This window comes from Ictidomys tridecemlineatus, chromosome 9, assembly GCF_052094955.1.
Source record: "Ictidomys tridecemlineatus isolate mIctTri1 chromosome 9, mIctTri1.hap1, whole genome shotgun sequence".
Classification (NCBI taxonomy): domain Eukaryota; kingdom Metazoa; phylum Chordata; class Mammalia; order Rodentia; family Sciuridae; genus Ictidomys; species Ictidomys tridecemlineatus.
In genome coordinates, this window is record NC_135485.1 from 63,566,983 (window position 1) to 63,588,614 (window position 21,632).

General features: G+C 35.3%; 3 protein-coding genes across 21 annotated transcripts in view; 2 read left to right on the top strand and 1 right to left on the bottom strand.

Moving 5' to 3' along the window:
• Sec31a (SEC31 homolog A, COPII component) overlaps positions 1-5,884 on the bottom strand; it is a 76,920-nt gene extending 71,036 nt beyond the window's left edge. For 8 of the 18 annotated variants that reach the window (XM_078021488.1, XM_040292222.2, XM_078021476.1 and 5 more), the window contains exons 1-3: positions 5,524-5,722; positions 4,851-4,877; positions 2,299-2,353 (exon numbers count right to left, since the gene is read on the bottom strand). In XM_078021488.1, the coding sequence (XP_077877614.1) occupies positions 2,299-2,353; positions 4,851-4,877; positions 5,524-5,557 (116 nt within the window). In that variant the 5' untranslated portion in view covers positions 5,558-5,722. Of the gene's footprint in view, positions 1-2,298; positions 2,354-4,850; positions 4,878-5,226; positions 5,396-5,523; positions 5,724-5,745 lie in introns of those variants that run through there. The other 10 variants (XM_078021486.1, XM_078021485.1, XM_078021483.1 and 7 more) reach the window with 5 other exon arrangements.
• Positions 5,885-5,904: 20 nt separating this feature from the next.
• Positions 5,905-19,981, top strand: LOC101971085 (DNA transposase THAP9). Of its 2 annotated transcripts, XR_013425848.1 has the most exons (6): positions 5,905-6,038; positions 9,394-9,589; positions 11,376-11,679; positions 13,435-13,585; positions 15,421-15,540; positions 19,066-19,981. XR_013425848.1 is itself a non-coding variant. In XM_005339318.5 (5 exons), the coding sequence occupies exons 1-5, from the start codon at positions 5,959-5,961 to the stop codon at positions 19,067-19,069; spliced, it is 735 nt and encodes a 244-aa protein (XP_005339375.3). In that variant the 5' UTR covers positions 5,905-5,958; the 3' UTR covers positions 19,070-19,981. The 2 variants fall into 2 exon arrangements, 1 of the variants encoding a protein (XP_005339375.3); XM_005339318.5 differs by lacking the exon at positions 15,421-15,540.
• Positions 19,241-20,977, top strand: Thap9 (THAP domain containing 9). Its single transcript, XM_078020724.1, has one exon. It carries the CDS (start codon positions 19,241-19,243, stop codon positions 20,975-20,977), a length of 1,737 nt encoding a protein of 578 aa, XP_077876850.1.
• The last annotated feature ends 655 nt before the right edge of the window (positions 20,978-21,632 follow it).

The window sequence follows — 21,632 nt, forward strand, 5'->3', positions numbered from 1 at the left end:
AGAACAAAGATTATTTCAAATGTATCATTATATCTACTTTCTACAGACTATCTCATGCTACCTTGAAAGCATCTTCTCCATATCAAGCCTGATATTCTAAACTGTTTATTCTTTGCTTTTTATGTAATCTTTTTTTTTGGTACTGGAGGTTGAACCGAGGAGTACTTAACTACTAAGCCACATCCCCAACCCCATTTTATATTTTTATTTAGAGACAGTGTCTCACTGGTTTGCTTATCGCCATGCTTTTCCTAAGGCTGGTTTTGAACTTGCAACCCTCCTGTCTCAGCCCCTTAGCCACTGAGATTACAGGCATGCCCCACCATAGCTGGCTTAATATAATGCTTTTCTTATTAGACAAGTGTTCACAACTATCAGAATTAAGACTTTACAGGAAAAGAAGGAAGGTTGTTTCTATTAACGAACTTGACAGCAGTGATAAAAAAAATTCAAAAGATTACAAATATCAGGCACTAATTATTATTCTATAATAAGGGACATTCTGATTGCTTGACATGGTCTGTATTTGCTAATGAAGAGGGGCAGAAGCACATACAGAGGGGAAAGGCAGCAGCGGGAAGTTGTAGTATAGTATACTCATCATATTGAACAAAAATGAAGCTTAAGGAAAAAGGTCAAAATGCTTCACTGATTCTGTACATCTGTACCTTTACTATATTTATAGACCTATAAGTAATTAGACTATGTTCTTTACAAGACTGTAAACAAGCCGGGGACAGTGGGCGCATGCCTGTAATCCAGGTGGCTCCAGAGGGTGAGAGAGAAAGATTGAAAATTCAAGGCCAGCCTCAGCAACTGAGAGAGGTCCTGTCTTAAAATAAAACGGGCTAGAAATGTAGCACAGTGGTAAAGTGCCCCTAGTATCTCCAGTACCAAAAAATGAAAAACCTAAACTGAATGTTTAACATTTTCATTAGTACCACCTCAGCAAAATACTGGGTTAAAGAAACCAAATTTCTAGTTATAGTATAGTTCTCATCAGCTTCTTCTACCACATGCACGTAGAACAAGTAAGAGAAAAAGCTGTTTAAAAAATATGATCAAGGTAAAGTACTCTGTAAGATGAATTTGATTATGTTCTAGAAATTTTCAAAATGGAACACAGAATCATTTCAGTAGTTTATGATATATGTAGCATATACACATATGCAAGTTTTATACTACGTATATATTACTACATACGCACAAGAAATAATAAAACTTACTTATTTGGATATACATGCTCTTATACACCTAATTTACTTGAGTCAACTACTAAATCCTTTTGATGTAATAAATTTAAAGTTAAAAAAAATATATATGATATCATTGTGGGGTCCATGATGATACCCTACCACCAACTCCTGGTATTCACACCCCTGTATAATCCATTCCTATTATGTACCAGCATTGGTCTCCATGAATAACAGAAGAGGAAAGATGAAATGGTATATGCTTCCTAGATCAAGTTTTAAAAGTAAAGTTTCTATCTTGGTATTTTATTCTTATATCTTGCCCTCTGGGGGAGGCTACCTGCTATGGTTTGGAAGGCATAGTCTATGAAGAGGGTCATATGGCAAAGAACTAAATTCTTTAGACGTTAGCCAGCAAAGAAGTAGAGCGCTCAGAAGCTGCCCTATTCTCCCAAAAATTAAGACTTCAGATGACTGTCATGTCATTAGACCACACTGAGCCAAAATAACTCACTTCTATTCCCAGAATAGTGATCCACAAAAACAGTGGGATAATAAGAGTTTGTTATTTTGACCTACTAAAGTTAACTAAGAGGACAAAATCTGTATCTGTATCCAAAGAGCAAAATATTAAGTGAAAAGGTTCAGGACTGTATTTAAATTTGGTCACCAAAAAGTTTCAAACTCTAAATACTTTCTGAAGAAAAAAAAAACATAGCGAACTCAAAGATGAAAAATTCAGCAAAAATGAGTTATAGTAGGACAACAAATTGGAAAGTTCTAGTAGAATTAGCCAAGTATCTGAAGAAAAGATATGCTTAACAAGCAAAAGACTGGGCTTAGAAATTAAAATATGTCTGCTTTTATAGAGTTATTATAAGAAACAAATAGGTTTAAAAAAACAACCCTCAAGCTTAGCTCAATGCGTGGTACACAGTAACTGATCAATAAGCATTGTTATTCTTCCCTATGTAGCCAATAAACTCTACCATAAAATAGGTAATAAGATAACACCAGTCTTTACAAATCCATTTTTTACTTGGACAATCCTCCTTTTCCAAGTTGCTGCTATAGTTTCAGGACATAAAACAGAAAAATATACTACCTTCCCTGCATATCTAGACTTCTTATCCAAGATCCACATCTTTTCCCATCATCTCCTGAAAAAGAGGTATTTTTAAATTATTTTGTGCAATGGTCAATGCCTTTTACAATTAACACCATCTTTAATAAGGCTTACATATCCTCATTTAAGTATTCAATAATCACAACGGTTCATTATGTGAACAGCAGTGAAAAGATTTAATCACTGGATATGAAGTCACTAAAAGAAACATATAACCAAATGAACAAATTGAGAGCCTCAATATCACCACTAAAAAACAAAAGGCACAAAAAAGTTTTATTAAATATTTCCCTATACTGAAGTATTCTGAGACTATCTAGAGCAGTGACCTCTTCTTTCTGGCTTCTGTAAAGTGAGTTTTATTGTTTTTTTAAATAGGCTCATGATATTTAAGTAAATCTGACATTCTACTATAGAACAGTCAGTTCTCAGTAACTTGTTTACAATTAGTAATTACCACTTCCACCTAGAAAAATTAAAAGAAAAAGCTAGAAAAAAAGAACACAAGGTAGAGTACTCTAACCATAAAATGAACTTTCTTATAAATGTTCTACAAATTTTCAAAAAAGAACACAGCATCACTTCAGTAATTTATATAAATGTATTACATATACATATGCAAGATACATACTATATATATTACTACACACACACACACTACAAAGAATACACCTAATAAAGGAGATTGCTTATTTGTATATACATGCTCTCGTGTATCTAATTTTTTCTTCAAGAAAACTGTCAGAATAATGTGAGAACCACTTTGTTTCATCTTTCCTAGGAGGGCCATGACCACTGTAATCCAATTAAGCAGGAAAGAAAACAGCCCTCACTTCAGATATTTAACTGGCTCCCAAACCACCTGAATCACCATCTCTTTTTTCAGGCTCTCAACTGGTTATATTAGCTGTAAACCATTTTAAGAACACATTAGCCCAGAACTCCACTTCCATTCCCAATGTCTCAGTCCTTCCATTTTATGCCTGCTGTGGCTTTTTTGCTTTGAAGTTACCTAAAATTGGGTAGGAACATAAATGCACTCTTCAGGTAGCAATCACTCCCCCCCCACCCCGCCCCCCCCAAGTGATTTTAATTTACATAGATTTTGAGTAGTCTACCTTAATCCTGTTTTTTTTTTCTGTAAACTTTCAAATGAATAACTTTGCTGAAATTAAGTTCTTTTCTTCAGGAACACATTTAACATTATAGCAGAAACACATGTGCCAAGGACTGAAAATCACCTTATACATTGTCTTTGGACTCAAGGAACATCCTCTAGTGGGTTCCCTACAAAGTTTTGAATCCTAAAAAAAAAAAAAAAAAAAGGCAACCACCACAATGGGATAATACTTGAGGCTTATGATTTTTGTGGCAAAACTGGAAACCTCATCCACTTCAAGTGGGAATGTAACATGGTACAGTAACTTTGGAATATAGTCCTGAAGCTCCTCCAAGAAGTTAAATATAATTACTATATGACCCAGAAATCCATTCTTAAGTGTAGAAACAAAAACTTATGGGGCTGGGGATATAGCTCAGTTGATAGAGTGCTTGCCTTACATGCACAAGCCCCTGGATTCAATCCCCAGCACCAAAAAAAAAAAAAAAAAAACCAAAAAAACTTAGTCCGTGCCATGTAAAACTTGTATATTAATGTTTACAGCATCCTTACTCATAATAGCCAAAAATACTGTTAACACAAATGTACATCACTAATGGATAAATAAAATGTGGTATATCTATACAATGGGAAAAAATTCAGTGATAAAAACATAATTAAGTACTATACATGTTACAACATGGATGAACTCTGAGAACATTGTACATTAAAGAAGCCAGTAACAGTCCACAAAGAAAAGTAAATTGGTTGCCTGGAGGGACAGGAGAGAGGGGAGATACAGCTAAAAAGAATGGGGTTTCTTTTTTGGGTGATAAAAATGTTCTCATATGGGCCAGGCAAGGGTCCCATAGTCCAAGGCAATTCTGGAAGCTGAGGCAGGAGGATCACTTGAACCTCACTTGGACACCAATCTGGGCAATATAGTCAGACCCCATACTATATCAAAAGAAAAAAGTGCTCTAAAATTCAGTTCAGTGATAGTTGCTCAACTCTGAGCAAATACTAAAGTCTAACTGAACTGTATACATTAAATCTGTTAATTATATGGTACTTATCTCTTTTACTGTTACAAATATATAAGGCAACCAATTTTTTCCTTAAAGGTAATTTAAAACAATGTTACTATTTCCATTTAGCCTAATTCAGGTCTTCATTGAGTACTAGAATAGTACTCAATATTAATAATAGTCCAACAAACTGCCCCAATATTTTTACCCAGCTTCTAGTCTTTGTTGTACATCTTAAGAGCCAAAAAACATTTGCTCTGCCCATTCCCCAGATATTAATCTTTCCAAAGTTCAAACTATCTCTACGCCATAATTTTTAATAAAACATAAGCAAATCTCTATTAATTTCATTCAGATAAGAAATAAACACATTATAATGGAAAGTAGATATAAATAAATAATACCTTGATACGAATCTTTTTGGCTGGAATCTAGACCAAATAATCAAAAAGGAAAAAAAGAAGCAATCAATCTTTTAGGTCTGGAAATTTGGAATTATGTAAGCTAGATTAACACTGCTGTTTTCTAAACGTGGCCTCCAACACGATGCAGGATTAAAAAAGAGCCACTTGGTATGCTACGGCTATACTTTTCAAAGACAAAAATATTATGCCCTCATTTGGCCTATTTTCTTTCTTCCTTGGAAACTGACCATCTCAAATTCTGAAACCTACGAGTGCCCCATTTCCAACCAAAATGATGTGACTGCCCTTTCTCTAGTGCCTCCATGACTGCTACTGCACTGCACTGAAGGCTTCCCAAACCCCCAGGAAAACTTACCTTTTTTCCTTGACTCCCTCGTCGTAGCAAAGTAGCTTTCTGAAAGGGGTTCTTTGAATTAAAAAAGTCAGAGCATGCTCACTTCATACTCTTCGCTCAAGCTCCTCCGAAATCACATTTTTAACGCCAACCATGACAACATCTCCTACATTGTCTCCGAATCAGAGAACTACAAGATTAAGTAAAAGGAAAATGATTTGCAGCCCAGTAAATCATTTTACTTTTGCCCAGATTCTGTCTTCAACATGTAGGGCACCACGTTTTATTTGTCCCCATCATATCCTTTGCCATACATACCCTCCAGTTTCAGAGATCGCACCCGAAGTCCCATCCGCAAGCCTCATATTCGCCTCAATTTTGGCCCTTCCTCTCTGCTTCATATTCTCAGAACTGGCCTCACAAAACGCACGATGGCGCCGGATTGATCCCAAGTAGGAAAACAATCCAGTTACTGCTAACCCCACCACGCACCCAAAGGCCGAGAAGGAGCGGTCAAGAGCAAGTCTTAATGCCACTGACCTTTCCGATTGGCCTCTACGACACGCCATGCTCTGTGATTGGCTAGGGCGTCAACCGGTGAGCCTACAGACAGGCAGAGTGGGAGTGCCTCGCCTGTAAAGCCCGCCTTCCCTCATAAATAAAGGTCGAAGACGCGGAGTCAACGGGCGGAGCTAAATTTATCGAGATTCAAGCTGTCGTGGGAAGCCTGGAGGTGGAGCCCCATGTAACAAGATGACCCGAAGTTGCTCTGCAGTGGGCTGCAGTACCCGAGACACTGTGCTGAGCCGAGAGCGCGGCCTCTCCTTCCACCAGTGCGTGTGAGAGCAGCCGCGCCGCCATCAAGCTCGCAGCAGAGCCTGGCGAGCGTAGGCCGTGGCGGGGCGGGGCCAGGCGTTGCGTCGCGCCGTCGATGTGACGTGTGTGTCGTGGGGCGGGGAGCGGAAGTGAGAAGCGTCTGAAGTTGGGGTTCCTCACTCACTTCTTCCTCAATGTTTACTTCCAAATTGCAGATCTTTTCCCACTGCGCTTTGCCTAATGAATTTTGAGTGAGGTTACTCAAAAGGAGTGGTCTCATTTAAAGTGAGGCGATCAGAAGGGAGGACAGTTGGGAAAACTGTTGCAAGCATGCGCCCCCATTAGACTACGTGGCTTCTTGGAGAGCTTGAGTACTGATCAGTTTTGGCCTGTGCAGCCTAACCTTGCAAATTGTCGGCATTGTTGGTCGAGCTCTACAGGCCGGTACGATTCTGGGTGGTCATGTGGTCGTGTCAAAGAAATTTCATATTGCTCAAGAATGGGAGCAGAATTTCATAGTAGTCCCATCTGAACCCATTTATAGTGCAGGTTGGTGTAGGTCATTCAAATCAATGTTAAAGATACACCAAGAAGTAGAAGAGGAGGTAAAGTAGATCCTCACGGATAGAAGACGCGTACTCCTGGAGAGGTAGCCTATTAAAATATTAATAAGATGTAGAGAGCTAATGGAAGTAATTTAATAAGAAGATAAACAACATCATATCGGGCGCGGTGGTGCACACCTGTAATCCCAGCAAGTCAGGAGGCAGACGCAGGAAGATCTCAACTTGAAGGCCAATTAGTGAGGTCCTGAGCATTAACTTTGCGAGATCCTGTGGATGTGAATGTAACTCGGTGGCAGAGTGTTCAGGGGTTCAATAGTCAGTAACAAAAAAGAAAAAAAAAAGGTTCAGGGAGTGATAGATGGGTAGCGCTTAAGTAGGAACAGCAAGGAAGAAGGTAAAGAGATGGAGAGTGCAGATAAAATGTAGAGGAGTGGAAAGATAATTAGGAAATAAATAGGAATAAATGCCAGGTTAAGGAGTTTGGGCTATGTCTTTTGGATGGTCTTTTGTTGTTTTAATTGTGTGCTTTCTTGATTCTTCCTAACCTTTACTGATCAGTTGGTTCCCCTTCTCTTTTAAACTGCTATCTTCTGTTTACTTGCCTAAAGCCAGTAAACATAGACTATTTTTTTTTTTTTTGATCATGGAGCTCTCGCCATGTAAAAATCTGAGTACATGCCCTGAAATCTGTAACACATATATCACAAGGCAAATTATTTAAAATTAGAATTAGATATTACCAATTTAATTTTCTTCAGAACTCTATATCTCATTAGTCATACTCATTACTCGGCAGTATTTGCCAACCTTTTCCATGGCATTTTATGCATACAAAATGCTTCTATAATACTTTGAGAGAGAGAGAGATGACAAAACTCTTTGGAGTTCACTTATAGTAACTACTCTGGGACTCCAGGTGTCCCAAGCTACTCCATGTATTTGCCAGGTTTACCATTTGGGAAGCTTAGCATCAGGGATGGGTCTAATCATAATTTGGTAAACCAGCCTGCTTTTTAGAATGCTTCATAAACATCCATTAGGTAAGAATTCAATATAAAGTGATTTTCCTTTATTTGTAAAACAATTCTCTGTTTGCTCTTGTTCAAGTATCTTTATTTTCCTGGAACAGTAAAATGAAAATCCCAGAAATGGAATTAATTCTTCCTAGGACAGAACAAACTTTGGATAGTATTATACACTTTAGAAAGTGCTTTGGAATTCATTTGTAGTTTTATGTATATCTTATTACAGCTCTGTGAGAAGACTCAGATTGAAACATGTATCTAAGACCACACAGCTTCTAAAAAGTCATTGACACTTAAATATAAGCCTTCCAATTCCATGTTCTTTCTTAAAATAATTTAGAGTATCTCAGAGTTGTTTTACCATTCTGTTTCTAACCATTATCTGAGGAAATTTTCACCAGTCTCAATACCTAATAACTGTGTGCTTTTAAATATTAAAATATGCAAAAGTTATATGTAGGCATACACCATGTATAAGTCTGTTTCCAAGATGAATCCAACAGGAAGGTACAAAAAGATTAGTTTTGGGATTTTCTTTTCTTTCAGTGCTAGGAATTGAAGCCAGCATTCTGCCATTGAGCACCTTTTTATTTATTTATTTCTTTTTAAAATTTTTCAGGCAAGATCTTGCTAAATTGAACAGGCTGGCTTTTAACTTGCAATCCTTCTGCCTCAGCCTCCTGAGTAGCTGGGATTACAGGCATAAACTACTGCACTGGGCTAGTTTGTGATTTTCTTTGTTAATTTCAAAAGTTTCCAAACATTAATTTGGCTGGAATTAAAAAAAAAATAAGAGAAATGCAAGAATATATATATATATATATATATATATATATATATATACATATTTAAAACATAAATACATATATTTGAAATATATATATATACCTAATTTATATATATATATGTGTATATATACACACACACACACACACACACACATTTTTTTTTTAATATGTGTTCAAGGCTAGGGGGAAAAAAGATACCTTAAAAAAATGTGGGAAACAGGACAAGGAATGTACTTTTTCCATTGCTCCATGGAAATGACATCAAAATCCAGTGGAAACATAATCTCAACACATTTTTAAGAGTTAGAAATTGAGGAGTGGATTAGCTGGATTTGATGAATTTGATGGTATCTCATAAGATTGCAGTTACCTGAAGTCCTGGCTAGGGCTGAAGGATCTGTTTTCAAAAAGGCTAATTTCCATGGCCTTTGGCTGGAGGCCTAAATTTCTCCCCAAGAAATCCACTCCACAGGACTGCTTATAAAGCTACAGATAATTTCCCCAGGGCAAAAGCATTCAGTTGAAAGAAGGAAGCTTCTATGCCTTTTATAATCTGGTGTCTGATTTCTCACTGTCACTTCTGCTTTAGCAAAATTCTTTGCTAAAGTATTTCCTGGTCTTACTCAAGGAGAGGAGAATTAGAAGATAGAATTAGAATTGAAAGATAATTGAAGGGAGGAGTGCCAAAGCATTTGTGAACATGATTTAAAGTCATCACCCACATGTATTATTCAACCATTTAAAGACAATAGATTCTCTTAAAGTAGAAGAAACTGTCCTCATTAAACTAAAACACATAAGTACTTATCTGTTGAACTTCTGAATTCATAAAAAGAAATCAAAGAACTTTCAAAACAAATCAAATAAATTAAACTTACTTGACTGGATGTTATATTTATAGACAGCAGTTAAGAAATGAGTTTATATAAAAATACTACTGTAGTATTACTATAGTATCTTCATGTTAATGGCACTTTAATATGATTGCTGTAGATTTCCAGCTGATACCATACAACGCTCAAAATGGATCAGAGCTGTTAATCGTGTGGACCCCAGAAGCAAAAAGATTTGGATTCCAGGACCAGGTGCTATACTATGTTCTAAACATTTTCAAGAAAGTGATTTTGAGTCCTATGGCATAAGAAGAAAGCTGAAAAAAGGAGCTGTGCCTTCTGTTTCTCTATACAAGGTACTTAAATCCAGTTGCAAACAAAGCTAAATTTTACAGAGCCTTGAAAAAAATCAAGGCAGATCACATTTCAGCTAGAATTTGCAGAGGTGAGAACATCCCAAGTATTAAATCCTGTAATGGATTTTGAACGCTTTAAAAATTAATTTTCTTTTTGTTGTTTTTAGTCTATATGTAATAATAGCATTCTGCTTTGGAGCTTTTGAAAAAGTTTAATCACAAAAATCAACTAGTAGGTATAAGCAGTCTTAAAAATCAGGCTTTTGTTGAATAAGTGCTCATTATTGGCTCTTCCTAGTAATGTTATTGATCTTGATCAAACATATACCTAATTAATAGCATTGGTATAAGGAAGAAATATATAGAAAATGAGAGAGTTTCTGTGAATGAGTCATCCATATTGACATTACATTTTTGTTTCTTTTTATTGTTTTTATCTTTTTACCCTTTAACTGTAACCTTTCAACATGGTTTTCACTTTTTGCATAATCTGTGATAGTCTCTTCTATTCTTTTATTTTTTTTGGTTGGGGGCGTACTGAGGACTGAACTCAGGGGCATTGAGCCACTTCACCAGCCCTATTTTTATTTAGAGACAGGGTCTCACCAGTTGCTTGGTGCCCCAGGGTCGCTGAGGCTGGCTTTGAACTTGAGATTCTCCCCCGAGCCTCTGGGATTACCAGTGTGCTCCACCGTTCCTGGCTCTTAACTTCTATTCTGACATTAGTTTTGTTTTTGTTTTGGCCATGGACTTTTTTGTGTGTGGTGGTGGGGCGAGTACCAGGGATTGAACTCAGGGGTATTCGGCCACTGAGCCACATCCCCAGCCCTATTTTGTACTTTATTTAGAGACAGGGTCTCACTGAGTTGTTTAGAGCCTTGCTGTTGCTGACTCTGGCTTTGAAGTTGAATTCCTCCTGCCTCAGCCTCTTATGCTGCTGGGATTACAGGCATGTACCACCTTGCCTAGCTCTTGACTTCTATTGTGACATTAGTTTTATCTTCCTCTTAACGCATTGGAGTCTCCTTCTTTCAGTGTTGTTTATCTCATTCCCCAAGTAGTTGATGTCAAATTCATATGTTCCATGAGCTTCCTGTTAATTAATCTATGTATTTCTGCCTGCCCTGAATTCTTTCAAACCACATATACTTACTTACTTCCAATTTGATAAACTGACATCTGCTTTCATAATTTTGTATGAAATCAATAATTACTACTATTTATTGAGACCACTGATGGCCTGGCATTAGAACAGGAGATTTATGCAAATTATATTATTGTATCCTCAAGACAACCCTGTTTTATCCACATTTCACACATGAGGACACAGGTATTGTGGAGTTTAAATGACAGCTAATGAGTAAGGGAACTGGGATTCAAAGGTCAGTCCTGATTCCAAAGCCTCTGTTCCCTCCCTGCCTTCTTTTTTTCCACAAATAACTTCCTGTCCCCTCCCTTAATCCATATTATTGTTCTTTCAAAGAACTATTTAAAACTCACTTCCAGGAAGCCTTCCCAAATTACTACCACCTTTCTATAGTTAGTTACTTCAGAAACTTCAGCATCACATTAATACTTCTATATAGGTGCAAAGAATAAACAAACCACAACCTTGTGCATTGTTCTGTATACTACATATTTTAAAAATTCAGAGTTTATGACTCTTTCCTTCACATCTAACTCTCCACAGCCACCAGGTGCATGTTTTGTGTTTAGTGCTATTTTTACAGATAATCTCATGCTTGATGATTTCTAAAATAACTGTATTTTTATATTTCTGTCATAGATTCTTCAGGGTGTTCACCTTAAAGGTAAAGCAAGACAGAAAATCCTAAAACAACCACTTCCAGACAATTCTCAAGAAGTTGCTAGTGAGGACCATAACTATAGTTTAAGGAGGCCCTGGACAGGAGGTGCTGAGAAACTGGCTGAGGTGCAACAAATGTTACAAGTGTCTAAAAGAAGACTTATCTCTGTAAAAAACTACAAGATGATCAAGAAAAGAAAGGGCCTACAGTTAATTGATTCACTTGTAGAAGAAAAACTACTTTCTGAAGAAACAGAGTGTCTCCTAAGAGCACAATTTTCAGGTATCTCCCCCAGTTCCTGTAATATTTATGAAATAACTTTTTTCCTGAATACCATTAAATATTTAATTTGCCATTACTTATAAAAACATGCTTTCTACTGGGAAGTAAAAAAAAAATCCTCGTAGTTTAAACAAGAAGAATGAAAAGTAATCTTGAAGTCCTTTTATATTTCTTCCAGTTATAAAAATAGCATTTATTATAGGAAAAGCAGAGAAGTATTTAAATGATAAAATAATGCATAATACTACTACTGAGAAATGAAATCGTATGGTTTTATACAACTTTCTGAACTTTATTTGAAATACCTTTGACCTATGCTACTGCAGATTCTTTATAAACAGGTTTTTTGTTTGTTTATTTGTTGTAATGGGGATTAAATGCAGGGGCACTGAACTACATCCCCAGTTCTTTTTTTTTTTTTTTTTTTTTTCTAAATTTGAGACAGGGTCTTCCTGAATTGCTGAGGGTCTCCTTAAGTTGCTGAGACTGGCCATTGACTTGTGATGCTCCTGCCTCTGCCTCCCAAGTTACTGGGATTACAGGCATGTGCCACTGCCCCTGGTTTCTAAACAGTTTTAATTGCTACATAATTTATTACCAAAGTCCTGTTGCAATAGAGTTGACCTAGATAATTTGCAAAAGTGTCTTTGAGCTTGGAAATTATATGAGTCTCCCAATTTTTTTTTCCCTAAAATATTCTATAGATATGTAAATCCATGGAAAGACTACTTAGTCTTCTATTGAACCAGGAAGAGGGGTAAAATAAGATTTGCCAACTTATTCTTTGAAAGTAGCAGAGATTTTAGATTTATATTCTGGTGAAAGAATTATTCCTATTTCTAGAAAAATAGGGGAGAATATTCTATGTTACCCCAAGAGAGGGGAACTGAAGTAAGAATCGGAATCTCCACAGGAACAGAAGATTTTTTTTTTCCTTTTCTCTTTCACTGTTAGGCAAGATGATCTTTTCAATCTGAATAATACCCTATCCCTAGAAATGTTCTCTTCATTTAATTTTCACTCTCAGATAAATAGTAACCAGGTAAAAATAAAACAAAAATGTTCTCATACTCTAGAGGCTTAATTTGATCCAGTTACCATATTTCACTTCATAATGGTTGCAGGTATTATGTTGTTTTTCTGTTTGTTTGTTTTGTACTGGGAATTGAACTCAAGTGTGCTTTACCACTGTGCTACATTCCCAGCCCTTTTTATTTTTAATTTGAGTCTCTATAAGGTAGTTAGGGCTTCCTTAAATTGCTGAGGACTGACATTGAACTTGTGAGCCACCATGCCTGGTTCATTACAGATTTTTATCCCAAATTTTTTTTGCAAAAAAGTGGGATATTACCATTATGTGAAGCTTCAAAAAAATGTGCTGTTATTACTTAAAAATCATTTATTACTAAACTGTCTTTGGTACAAGATTAGAGCATATGGCATACTTGTGAAATATAGTATTTCATTTTCTTCCCTCTTCCTCTAAAAATTTCTTATCTGGCTGCCAATGAATAGTAAAACATGATTTAAATAGAAACTGTTTTCTTCCCTCTTTCTATTGAATGATGGAGATGAGCATGGTAAATTGGTTAGGGTGCCCTGAGCGGATATTAACTTGTGAACAAACTCAGTTTAAATGTGATTATTTGTATTCGAATTTTCATGTCCAGTCATTTTTGTATCCAAATACTGTGATATGTACTTGAAAATTTATTATCCCATTTTTTATTATAACAATAAATGTTATTTTAACAGATTTTAATTGGGAGATGTATAATTGGCGAGAAACAGCTGAGTACTCCACCGAAATGAAACAATTTGCATGTACACTCTATTTGTGTAGTAGCAAAGTCTATGATTATGTAAGAAAGATTCTTAAACTGCCTCATTCTTCTATCCTCAGAACGTAAGTAATTAATTTTTGGATGTTAAATGAAACAAATAAATTGTTCTTTTATTGAATTTTGTACATTAAGCCTATTAGTATCTATACTCCCATTAATTACTCCATTTTCTGTTTAAAAACTTCTAGGTAGTATTTGCATATTATCACAACAGCAGTGTTTTCACCCACAAGATGAGGACACATAGGCTGACAAAGGTTTTTGCGTCTCAAATATTACAGACACTCTGGGTAGTAAAATTTGAATCTTGAAATATTGAAATTTCTAGTACACTTTAGTAGTTCTAATATCTCACTATTTTGGAAAATCTTTCACAGTTCTGATTAATACAATTTATTAAAGGCAAAGCACAAAAAAAATCTGCATTTTCTGTAAGCACTGCTGTTGTTGCCACTGCAAGTTGTTCAGGGACCAGATTTTAGTAAATATCTTCTCAGGTTTTGTGCTCAGAATATATAGATACATTTATAATTGTCAGTGTGACAATTATAAATGAGGTGAATAACAATGATTCTCTAGTAATGTCTTACAAATTTAATGTTCAATCTTGGCTCTTTTTTTATCACTAGTTTAACAGACTTTCTTTTTTAAGAAATGAAGGAAGATTCTCCTACATACCAAAAAAAAAAAAAAAATTAAAAAATAGGAAATGAGAGAAAAGGAAGAAAAAAAATGAATACTTTTTTTTTCTACACAGCATATACAATTATCATTAGAGTATTTCCTATAGTCTTTTTTATGTGCATAGATTTATTAGGTTTTACATAGTTATGATCTTTTCTACATAAACTTCTGTATCACTTTATTATTTATGCCTTTTATCTGTTATTTTGAACTCTTCCTAGGTAAATTTTAATAGCTGTATAATATTAGTTGGTCCTACCCTATTTAACCCTTATCTAACCATTGGACATTCATATTATTTTGACTTTTTGGTTATAATTGCTATTTCATACATTGAGGTGAATATTTGTATAATAAAACTAACTCTGTTCCTAGTGTGAGGTTATCATATAGGCTTGGTGTTATACCTATTTACAAATGTCAATCACTTAGCAGACATATTTATAGACATTTTGTTTATATTTCTTGTCTTATACCTTTTTAAGTTCAGTCCTCTCCCATATTAATTTTACCTAAAGCATTCCTTACTGGTTTTTCATGATGGTCTGTGTAAGACCTTTCACATGACTTCTCATCTTTATTTTCTATGTTTTTCTTCCTTCCCTATAGTTCTGTACCAATACCTAGCTAGATTAAGTCTTTCCTAGTAGTTCTATTTCATGCTTTTCTTTCTTCATGGGAGTTTGGTATTTGTAGTCTTTGTTGTAACCTGGCACATTTATATTTATAATTCCACTAATGCCATTACTTATTTCTTTGGATACTTTGGCTGTAACTAAGTTACATTGTTTAGGGTTATAGTAATGCATGCTTGTTATTAAACATTCAAACAGTAAATAATTATTTAAATACTAGAAAATGAAAAACATCTCTAATCTTTCTCCTTCCCTAATCTCATAAGGTAACTACTCTTAACAGTTTGGTAAATAACCTCCCAGACTTACTTTGTGCTATGCTGGGGATTGAGCCAAGACAGGTAGGTGCTCTACCACTGAGCTACACCCCCAGCCTAGACTTTTTTTTTTCTCCAATCTATTTCTTGATAAAATTTTGCTGATACCTAGATTTTATCCTAGAAAATCTGGAAGGTCAAACATTTGTTTTTTATTACAATTCCATTTAAAAAACTATATTTTAAGACAGCTGTGCTTTAAGTAATAGATCTTTATAACCATTATATTTAATATTTATTCAATAAATATTTATTGATCAGGATCGGCCAGTGAGGCAGGAGGAAAACCAGGAGGTTGTGATGGCCTGGAAGCCAAGGGTAGAAAGTATTTCAAGGAGGGAGTAGTCCACTATGTCAAATGCTGCTGGGAGATCAGATCAGGTAAGATGAGGACAGAGAATTGACTCTTGGGTTTTGCAAACTAGAAGTCATTGATGATCTTGACAAAAGCAGTGGTGGAAAGAGGAAATGTTCACAGTCATCTTAGAGGACAGAAAAAAACAAGTTACTTGGAAAATGTGGCACCAGAAGGGTTTTCAAAACTAGGTTTTTTTGGATGGAAAAAACAAATAGATGGTTAATGTTAGATGAGGACAAACCAAGCCAGCCTTAAATTTTTTAAAATCTTGGTTAGGTAGGTACATCTCACTGATTTCTGATTGTCACCTGTCTTTCTCTAATGCTTACCTTCATCAAACATATCTCTTAATAATTTTTTTCTGTGCTGATATTGGACCCTTTTTTTAATTCTCTTTGAATTATTTATGTCCACAGCCTTCTCAGAACAGTAATTTTTCTAATTCCAGGGCTTTGGGTCTTTAAGGTAGCTTACTTTCAAAAATTCTTTGAATTATGTCATCATGTCCTTAGATTTCCTTGTTATAATAATGATACACTTAGTGTGATTTTGGTCATAGTTACACAGTGATAGAACATTTGTTCCTTAATTATATTCCTCTGTTTCTAATTTTCTTTGTTCATATTCACTGCAGTTTAACAAATTAACTTCTCATATAGATTGGATGCAGTGAGTCTCAGAAATAAACAAAATGGTGGGAAGAGCTTATAGTCTTACAGAAAAATAGATAGTATTACAGAGTTCTAGGACTCCTTTTTTCCCCAAGTAGTTTTAAGCCACCCAGCTAACTTTGTATAATCATTCCATAACGAAGCTTCTAGATATTAGTTAATTAAAAGTATGTTGATGAGAATATAAATTAAAATTGGTGGGAACTTTCTGAAGGATAGTTTCAAATGTGCACACCCAATTATGTGCACTTGAGATCCAAAATTTGATTTTAATTTCCTATTAAAGTTGAGTTAATTTATCCCAATTCATGCATAAATTATCTTTGCATCCTATTCCTACAAATTACACAAATGACATAAATAAGTGTGTTTAATATGTAATTGCACTATTTATATTGTCTAAAAAATTAAAACAACCTAAATGTTTTTTAACATGGTTTAGTTAATATTTTTTTTTTTTTTTTTAAAGAGAGAGTGAGAGGAGAGAGGGGAGAGAGAGAGAGAGAGAATTTCCAACATTTATTTTTTAGTTCTCGGCGGACACAACATCTTTGTTGGTATGTGGTGCTGAGGATCGAACCCGGGCCGCACGCACACCAGGCAAGCGCGCTACCGCTTGAGCCACATCCCCAGCCCAGTTAATATTCTTAATCATGTGATTGTAGGCTAATATTTAAAGACATGGAAAAATGACTCCCAACATTAAATGAAAAAAAAAAAATAAACCCAGTATAATTTTTGAAAACTACATCTAGGTATGCATACATATCTAGTTTCCTAGACTCCCTGAAATATTAACCGATTTTTTTTTAAATTTTTTTACACTTTTTTTAAATAATAATTTTTTTAAAAGAAGGAAAAGAATGTAATTTTTTATGTTCAGAATTTTTTTCCTCCAGTTTTGGGAGAGAAGAAAGTTTGAGAAAAATCAGTTGCCTCCTATGCTGCTGTAACTTACACTCTTGGTTTAACTCTTAGATGTACCTTCACAAAATAAATCCAGTCTACTTATCTATCTTCCTGATTTTCTTTTCTTTTCTTTTTTTTTTTAAAGAAAGAGTGAGAGAGAAAGAGAGAGAATTCTTCAATATTTATTTTTCAGTTTTCAGCGGATATAACATCTTTTGTTTGTATATGGTGCTGAGGATCAAACCCGGGCCGCACGCATGCCAGGCGAGCGCGCTACCACTTGAACCACATCCCCAGCCCTCTTCCTGATTTTCAAGACACTATTCTAGTACCTGTGGACATTAAGATACTATTTAGATTTTCATTTAGAAAACAAGCCCAACCGAACAAGGCATTTTTTTAAAATCCCATTTAAAATAAAACTTTTACAGAGAGACATGAAGTAGTTTCAATGCATACTCTTGCATATGCAGCACATTTACATCTTGATGTTCATTTGAGAATACTAATGTAAAATAATTTTAAACAGTTAAAACTTGATGACATACCTGTGAAGGGTTTCCAACATACTAATGGGCTGTAGCATTACTCTGTTTTCTCACTGTGTTACTATTTCTGTTGTATTTTAAAATATTAACAACTGATATATACTTTTGTCTCCTAAATAGTTATCAAAATGTCTTTTGCATCCTATAACTGCATCTATATCAAAACCATCTGTGCCCGAAATCAATTTATTGTATCATAATTGCCATTAGAGTATAGGTTATATTTCTTTGTATGTGAAAGTGCATGGTAGGAGTTTTATTTACAAAACTTCTAGGTTGCAACTAAACTATTTGGAAAGCCCTGTCTTGACTGAGATGGGACTGCAAGTTCTAGGTCAATCTGGGCAACTTAGTGAGACCCTATCTCAAAATAAAAAATAAGAAAGGACTGGGTGTGTAGCTCAGTTGCAGAGCACCCTTGGCTTCAATTCCCAGTACCCCCAAAATAAAATAAAATTGCACATGAGTCAAAGGAAAAATCACAACGGAAATAAATATGGCTGCTTTCTTTCTGGGAAACAAATTTTAGTAAATTATAAGAAAGAAGAATTCTGGACACTAACAATAATAGGAAGGACTGATTAGTAGCTGGGAAGTTCAGGGTACTATGAAACAGCTCCTAAGGTAATAATGCAGGTACGTTGTATAAGAACCAACACATGCAGATACCTTAAAGCTTCTTACAGTGTAATTTTGAGGCTGCAAGGAGTGAGCAAAGCACCGAAGGACTGGGTATCAGGAAAGTTGGGTTTCAAATTTGTCCATAACTAATAGCACAATACAGGCAAAGTTGCTCAACCACTCCCTTTTCCCACATTCCTAATCTGTAAAATGAGGTAGATAAACTAGATGTACTCAAAGGTTCCCCCACTTTCTTCAGTTTCTTCTTTCAGTTAAATGTACAGACAAGATTGGTTTACTATCCATATTGTAAAAAGATTGATCAGAACATGCTAGATAATTGATATGTATACTATTTGAAGAGTAAATGAGCCAGGCATGGTGGTACACACTTGTAATCCCAGTGACTTAGATGGCTGAGGCAAGAGGATTGAAAGTTCAAAGTTAATCTCAACAATTTATAGAGGCCCTAAGAAAATAGTTAGATCCTCTCTCAAAATAAAAATAAAAAAGACTGGGGAATATGGCTCAGCAGTTAAGCAACCCTGGGTTCAATCCCCAGTACCAAAAAAAAGGGAAGAAATGAGAAAAATAATGTATGTTTTCATATTAAGATCCTAGTTTGTGTTTCTTTATTATTTCATTGTATCTATGAATATCTTCTTGAAATGTATAATTTGGATACTTGACTTTTATTTCTACAGGGATTTGAGGTAACATTTAGTAACATTTAAGTCTTGTTCCTTTTTTTCTTTTTATTTCCTTATTTAAGTTTGTGTTTTAATTTTATATTTTCTAGGTAGTTATCCAAATGCAAACCCAGTCCAGGTTTCAACAGCAATATTTTTTCTTTTCTTCAACAAAGAGTAGAGAATGGAGACCAGCTATATCAGTACTGTTCACTGATCATAAAAGGTATCTCTCTCAAGGAACAACTTCAGTGGGATCCCAGCAGTAACAGTTTGCAAGGGTTTATGGACTTTGGTCTTGGGAAACTTGATGCTGATGAAACACCACTTGCCTCAGAAACCATTTTGTTAATGGCAGTGGGTATTTTTGGTCATTGGAGAACCCCTCTCGGTTACTTTTTTGTAAACAGAACATCTGGATACTTGCAAGCTCAGCTGCTTCGTCTGACTATTGGCAAACTGAGTGACATAGGGATCACAGTTCTGGCTGTTACGTCTGATGCTACAGCTCACAGTGTTCAAATGGCAAAAGCATTGGGGATACATATTGATGGAGACAACATGAAGTGTACATTTCAGCATCCTTCATCTTCTAGTCAACAGATTGCATACTTCTTTGATTCTTGCCACTTGCTGAGATTAATAAGAAATGCATTTCAGAATTTTCAAAGCATTCAATTTATTAATGGTACAGCACATTGGCAGCACCTTGTGGAATTAGTAGCTCTAGGAGAACAGGAATTATCATATATGAAGGGAATCCCAAGAAAACATGCAAATTTGAAAAATCATGTATTGAAAATGAATGGTGCTGCTCAACTCTTTAGTGAGAGTGTAGCCAGCGCATTAGAATATTTGCTGTCAGTGGGCCTTCCTCCTTTTCAAAACTGTATTGGTACTATCCATTTTTTACGTTTAATTAACAACCTGTTTGACGTTTTTAATAGCAGAAACTGTTATGGAAAGGGTCTTAAAGGACCTCTGTTACCTGAAACTTTTAGTAAAATAAATCATGTATTAATTGAAGCCAAGACTATTTTTCTTACATTATCTGACACTAGCAATAATCAGATCCTTAAAGGTAAGCGGAAATTAGGGTTCCTGGGATTTTTGCTTAATGCTGAGAGCTTAAAATGGCTCTACCAAAATTATGTTTTCCCAAAAGTCATGCCTTTCCCTTATCTCCTGACTTACAAATTCAGTCAAGACCATCTGGAATTATTTCTAAAGATGCTTAGGCAGGTATTAGTACCCAGCTCCAGCTTTACCTGCATGGCATTCCAAAAAGCTTACCAGAATTTAGAGACCAGATACAGATTTCAAGATGAAGTTTTTCTAAGTGAAGTAAGCATCTTTGACATTTCAGTTGCTCGAAGAAAAGATTTGGCCCTCTGGACAGTTCAACGTCAGTATGGTGTCAGGGTTATGAAGTCGCTTTTTCACAAAGAAGATATTTGTCAAGACTGGTCTAATTGTTCACTAAGTGAGGCATTACTAGACCTGTCAGATCAAAAGCGAAGTCTTACCTGTTGTGCTGGTTATATTGCAAGTAGGTTATCAGCTATTTTAACTTGTGAAGACTGTATCAGTGCACTGTATGCATCGGATCTTAAAGCCTCTAAAATTGGTTCACTGTTATGTGTTAAAAAGAAGAATGGTTTGCATTTTCCTTCAGAAAGTCTATGTCAGATAATAAATATTTGTGAACAAGTTCTAAGAACCCATTCAAGAATGGTAGTTTTTGAACTAGTTCCTAAACACAGGGAATTGTATCTTCAGGAGAAAATATTACATGAGCTTTCTGGGCATACTTATCTTTTTGTAGATTTAAATGAGCATCTCTTTGATGGAGAAGTTTGTGCCATCAATCATTTTGTAAAGCTACTAAAGGATATAATAATGTGTTTCTTAAGTATCAGAGCTAAAGATGTAGCTCAGTACTCTTTAAGACACCATTCAGAAAGAACTGAAAGGAAGACTTTGTCAAAGAAACACGGTCTTTACAGGATTACAAATGTTTAACTTTCACTAATACCAATAAATTTAGACATTTGCTAAGTAATGATGGATATTCATTAAAATGAGAGCTCTTAAAACATATTACCATTTTTCTTAAGAATATTTGGTCAACATTTTTTTTAAAGCTCACTCTACCATATTTTATAAATTGACCATTCTGCACAGTAGACAACTTTGCAATTTTGACTTACTGAATATTATTATAAACTCTGCTCATGTCTTGGAATGGCCCATAGCATTTGAGTTTTCCAAACTGTACAAAGTAGTAAGTCTGTCAGAACAGACCACCAACAGGTGCTATCTTTGAAGTTATTCCTATAAGAGTGATTTGAACTGATACACTTTTGACTTGTTCAAAGAGTAACAACCATTCAGAATCACCCAAACATGGGCTCCTTTGCTAACTAACTACATTTCCTTAAAGAGCTTTGGTTTATAATTCTTAAGAATGTTAGCAAAATACTTTATATTTCATATTTAAAAATGGAAGTTAAGTTGTGCTTTGAACATTAGGCTAAAGTAAAAAGCAATTACCACAAAGATCCCCTTGTCCCGGGGTACCCTAAAATAGAAAAACTTTGTCAGACAGAAGGTAAGTATGTGAACCATGAGATTGTTCTTTGTGTTATATCCAAGCAGGAAAATGCAGTCTGGGAAG